The sequence below is a fragment of the Salmo salar genome, chromosome ssa18, assembly GCF_905237065.1.
Source record: "Salmo salar chromosome ssa18, Ssal_v3.1, whole genome shotgun sequence".
In the NCBI taxonomy this organism is placed as follows: Eukaryota; Metazoa; Chordata; class Actinopteri; order Salmoniformes; family Salmonidae; genus Salmo; species Salmo salar.
This window is the reverse complement of record NC_059459.1, coordinates 14,173,454-14,179,194: the sequence shown is the minus strand read 5'-3', so window position 1 is coordinate 14,179,194 and position 5,741 is coordinate 14,173,454. Positions and strand designations below refer to the sequence as shown.

Genomic DNA, 5,741 nt, shown 5'->3' with positions numbered 1-5,741 from the left:
ATGGTGTTTATCATAGCGCACTGCAAGGGACAGTTTTAACACTCATCACTGCATTCTCTACCAGAACTTTTTTTGTCCCTCTTTGATGTCACATAGGTTGATAGATTGTTATGTGTTCATGTATTAAAGCTCTTTGACAAAAACTCCCACTGTACCAATCATTACTAAACTTTAGACTTACCACACCAGGTCTCAGGGATGGCTAACTTTGGAAATTAGTTAGGTAAATCAGCTTTTAGTTTTTTTGCACTTTATTTGTGGAACAATCTTCTAAATATTCCTAAATTGGACGTTTGATGCCTCTAGGGCAATTCAGAAGGCTGATTGAGGTTCTTCTTACTGATGAATGTGTTCGTTTTTTATGACCGTGTTTTTCTTACTGTTAGCATTTAGCATTTCTATTTTGATGTGTGTATTTTCTTTCATTTCTGTAATTCAGGGCTCATCTGTAAAAGACACCTTGGTCTCAGTATGACTCCCTGACAAAATAAAGGTTAAATAAAATAAAAACGAATGTTTGGGGGAAACTCTTGAAAAGTTAGCTCATAAATAACGTTGCACCTGGTATGATCATCAAAATGCTTAAGTTACATCACAACTGTGAATCGAGGCCGTGGTCTAGATGCCTGTATCACAGCAGGAAACTGTTCACAATTTGCTGGAATATGTTATAGATAAGCTTGAATACAGCTGGGCTTCATTGATCTGGCTTAAAACATGTAGCCAACATAAAAGTGTTTAGTAGAGATATAGCCTAACCATACAATTATTTCAGTAAGCCTACATCAACAAATGAGGGTTCCTCAATGGTTCTTTGGGAAGGGTGATGGTTCTATGTGGAACCATATGGAACCATATGTGGAACCATACTGACCCAAAGAACCCTTTGAGCCCTTCGATGGTTCTTTGTAGTTCAAACAAGGGTTCTGTTGTGTTATGCTATTACATGTTATATATGACTATGGCTAGTGACGTGTCTTGTGAAAGACTTACGTATGGCCTTGTATCAATTGAGATCGTTGACTAAGTCAGTAGTTCTCAGTTCTCTCCTCAAGGACCCAGAGCTAGCACTCCTGATTTCAACTTAATAAGCACAATAATAAAACCTATGGAATTTTTACAAAATGATATGTCTATTAAACCCTGTATGGTTCTACAAAGAACCGTTGAGATTGAGAAAGGACATTTTTATAGGGTTCTTTATAAAACCTTAGAAAAGGGTTCTTTATAGAGACTTCGAAGAAAGGCTCCATATAACACCAAAAATGGATCCGCTATGGTCACAAGCCAAATAATCCTTACTTAGCACTACCGTTTATTTGTTTTTAGTGTGTAGCAGCCTATAGTCTAAATGTAAAATCACGCTGGATGGTTAAACTGACACTTCAATTCTAAACAGTAGGCCTACTGTAAATATACCTCTGCAATAGATCCCTATTTGTACACCATATTTGTACACCATTGCAGCAAGGCAGTGAGGAGGTGAAATATCTCCCATTGCGCTATGGAGGATGGCCCTTTGTGCGTAAGTTATAGTGCAGAGGATTTGGCAAGGCTAAAGGGGATGATGTTGTCTCTCTGCCCGGAAGTATTATTAACCTGATATACTGCCTGCCTTCACAACAGCACACAACAGCACACTAGACTAACTTTTACGCACAGGCATAGCCAGTGCACGTGTCACCTTCCTATATCGAAAATTAGGTTACAAGTAAAAACGTTTAAAAAATGATGTGTATATATATATATAGATATATAGATACATTAGCCTATTGTAACTGTAAGCAAATTAGAAAAGGTAATTCGATCTGAACATTGTTCAACATATTTTGTTCATGCGTAGGCTACATTACGTGGAAGACAAATAGGCTATTCTACAGAAAAGGATAATATGTACTTCGATGAAGTGCTGATTAGTCGAAAGTGTGACAGCATTAAGTAATCCAATTCGACTCCTCCCCCGGCCATGCCCTCTAATTACCGCTGCTTCGCTCACGCTAAATCCTACACTGGACCGCATCATAGTCAAGGAGTGACAAAGAGAGAGAAAGTGGGGGGAGAAAGAGTGAGGGAGAGAGAGAGAGTGTGCATGTGTGTCAGTGTCCATAATTGATTACCTTCCAATCTACAATAACTTGTTAGTGGTGGTCAATTGCGGCTGCTTTTTGGGAATCACTGTCCACCGGATGGTTTCATGTTGTGGCTCGTGCGTCACCCCGTAACAGTAGACAGGAGAAGTGGGACTTTAACTGGACTCAAAGTCTCCCTACCCTGCGGCAAAGCGACCAACATGCGGTTGCAGAAGCACCTGTGATCGGATTTCCATTCTCCACATTTCCCACAACTTTTCATTAAGGCATACTTATTTTGAAGTATAACCAGAGCATAAACAAATCTCCGAAGTGTCACCTGATAAACTACTATGACCTCCAAAGATCCCACGGTTATGGAGGACCGGAGACGCAATGCGCTGGACCAGCTTCCGCCGCCGGCCAACTCCAACAAGCCCCTGACGCCATTCAGTATAGAGGACATACTGAACAAGCCCTCGGTAAAGAGAAGTTACTCCAGCTGCGGGACGGCGCACCTGCTCTCCTCCAGCGAGAAGCTGTCCTCTTCAGGGCATAGCCTGTCCAGCCGGGGACTTTTCACCCAAACCTCCCCGCTCTGCGCTCTGGAGGAGCTCGCCAGCAAAACCTTCAAAGGGCTCGAAGTCAGTGTTCTTCAAGCGGCGGAGGGTAAGTCTGGACAGTCAGATCTTTGTTTGGCCGATTTAGTTATTATGTGCAGACTGTGTAGCCTACTGTAATTCAGCTTATGGTCTACTACAAATTCAATTAACGAAAAATATATGAATGTCAGGTGTGTGTGTGTGTGTGTGTGTGTGTGTGTGTGTGTGTGTGTGTGTGTGTGTGTGTGTGTGTGTGTGTGTGTGTGTGTGTGTGTGTGTGTGTGTGTGTGTGTGTGTGTGTGTGTGTGTGTGTGTGTGTGCCTGCAGTGGGTCTGGTCGTACACATATTTCTTTCAGAATTTGAGTATTGAATAAAAAGCACGGTGCATGTTAATGAGCCTTGCCAAAGAGCTTTAAACTGAGAGGGAACTTAGAAAAATATATATCCTGGATTTCTGCAAAATATGTGTATCGAATTGGTTATTCCTACGTGAACAAAATAGATGAAATGTGACTAGTTCCACCATGAAAAAAACGAATAATTAGCCTAAGCGTAAACATGGAGCAAAATAATACTCCACATAATAACGCAAACTCATTTAATATTTCGTTTAAGATGATTATTTTTGTTAGGCCTATTGTATCACATGATTATTATCGTCTGTTATTACGATACGTTTAGCCTATTGACAGTATTGTTGTTGTTGGTGGTGGTAGTGGTTTTAGAGGAGAAATACATGCATAGGTCTCTTATTGTTTTAGCAGTTATTTCTCGAAGGTTTCTTGGAGCGACATTATGCCTGGTGATTCACCAAATGCCTATAGGATAACATCCCTATCCTCTATATATCCTCTCACAGGCCGAGACGGCACGACACTATTCGGTTCGCGGAATAACCCCAAAAAGCGCCGGAAGTCTCGCACGGCCTTCACCAACCACCAGATCTACGAGTTGGAAAAGCGCTTCCTTTACCAGAAGTACCTGAGTCCAGCTGACCGCGACCAGATAGCACAGCAGCTCGGCCTCACCAACGCGCAGGTCATCACCTGGTTCCAAAACCGGCGCGCCAAGCTCAAACGCGACCTGGAGGAGATGAAGGCGGACGTGGAGTCGGCCAAAGCCGTGGGAACCGTGTCGTTTGAGAAGATGGCCAAACTAGCCGAACTGGAGAAATGCGCAGCTAACGGGGCACTGGGCCCTAATAGATCTGCGTCACCCTCGCTATCGAACCATGAGTGCAACACCTCGAACAAACTCTTATTGTCCTCCCCTTCGTCGCCATATACAGACCATACTAGCAGCAAGGGCTGCTCCGAGGATGAGGAGATTGACGTGGATGACTGAGGATTTTTTACCATTGTATCTCCCTCTTACCACGACTAAAGTTTGAAGTGCCATTTATGCACCACATCACGAGGCTTTTATGAAGAACACTTAGCATCGCATGGACTGTGTCTTATATGCGACAACAGATGCAGAGAGTTATTGTATTCATCCATTCATTTAACCAACGTGGAATAGTTTAAAGAAAAGCAATATGTAATTTATCCACAAATGATCTGCCCACACACACACACACACACACACACACACACACACACACACACACACACACATCTTCCCATTATGAGCTAATACCACTAGCTAATTACTCAACCTATGAATCATTTCAATGCATGTTTTATTTTGTTGAACTTAATTGTAATTTACACGACTGTTGGTTTGAATGTTACACAGAGGCATTCAGATTGAAAAACACACATCCTACGCTAGGTGTTAGAACTATATGGTAAGCCGACATATTTAAACAGTTTGATAACGATGGGAAGACATTTTCTAAGATAATAATCAAAGGTCAATAATATTCCATCTGGTTGCTTGTAATATCAGTCACATTTTAATATATTTATAATGGTTTGCATACCTGTAAGTGCCTTTCAATGCCAGCACACCATTTTAAACATAATGTATAAAGTGTAATGTATTTCAAAATAAAACATTTCGTTTCTCACTATTCCTCATAGACCACTTATTTTAGTAGCGTTTATTGAAACATAGCTAGACATGAAATGATTTTGGGATCTTAATTCCATATTTTTTTGCAATCAGCATTCTACAGGCCTATTATAATCATATATTTTATTAGTGTTTTTACATAATATCAAATTGCTGCGCCTCAAGCCAAAGTATCGTTTCTCTTTCACATTGAAAGCACATTGAACACATCGAAAACCTGCCTTCTGACCCGGCGACGTGTGTTTTCATTTCCTCAATAGAATTTGTGAGAAACGCCAATGTGGAGCACAGAGTGAGGCCATAAAAGAAGGCACAAAAACGTCGAGTTCTGGGCCAGCTTCTCCATGCTGTTTGTGCGTTTTTCGCTCACTCTCGGCATAGAAGCGTGAAACCGGCGAACAAATGAGCACTGCTCCCCTGTGTGACAGCCACAATGGAGCATGGGCGGACTCCAGCCGCGCGCAATACGGAGACAAGCGTGACCCAACACACAGAAAAAGACACAAACGTTTGGAGGCCATATGGTTTCTGAATTTTCCTCACAATTTCCAGTCAATTTGATGGATTGATTTAACCCTCCGTTAGCTTAATTTTTGTTACAAAGGCAGTAATGCATACATGGCCCCTCTGCTACTGAGGGCATCTGTGCTCATTGCTGTCACTGTCGATGCTTTTTTGACTCGCGCGTTTTAAACAAGTCTATACATCACAATTGAAGTATCTTATTCTGGAGAGGGGCTGGTCTGTGCTTTGTGTTTGTGTGTGGGGCTAGAAATAATATGTTTGGCTTTTTGGACGATAGATCTTTCAGCATTTTATCTTGTGGCCTGGGTGTTTTTCATGCTAAGTATAGCGGAGTCTCATAATGATAAAACGGTGACATTTGTGCGATCGGTGGAGGGCTTTGATTTATCGTTTTGTGTTCTTCTGTTAGCTACCTCCTTTTTTTCTTTGTCTATGGCACTTTTAATGAAGTTGAGAGCGCAATAATATGACCCCAAGATGTTAATAATTTATTATGTAGTTAGATACTTTTTACAAAAGCACTAATGT

At 41.4% G+C, this 5,741-nt stretch overlaps 1 protein-coding gene across 1 annotated transcript; it reads left to right on the top strand.

Annotated features, from left to right (window-relative positions):
- Positions 1-2,027: 2,027 nt before the first annotated feature.
- lbx1a (ladybird homeobox 1a) lies at positions 2,028-4,686 on the top strand. Its single transcript, XM_014154011.2, has 2 exons — positions 2,028-2,738; positions 3,532-4,686. Exons 1-2 carry the CDS (start codon positions 2,423-2,425, stop codon positions 4,014-4,016), a joined length of 801 nt encoding a protein of 266 aa, XP_014009486.1. The 5' UTR covers positions 2,028-2,422; the 3' UTR covers positions 4,017-4,686.
- Positions 4,687-5,741: the final 1,055 nt, after the last annotated feature.

Excerpts from the sequence above, each read along its gene's own strand:
- lbx1a (XM_014154011.2), top strand. The coding sequence starts at position 2,423 with ATGACCTCCAAAGATCCCACGGTTATGGAGGACCGGAGACGCAATGCG. Across the intron at positions 2,739-3,531 it reads TGTTCTTCAAGCGGCGGAGG|GCCGAGACGGCACGACACTA; the intron begins GTAAGTCTGGAC and ends ATCCTCTCACAG.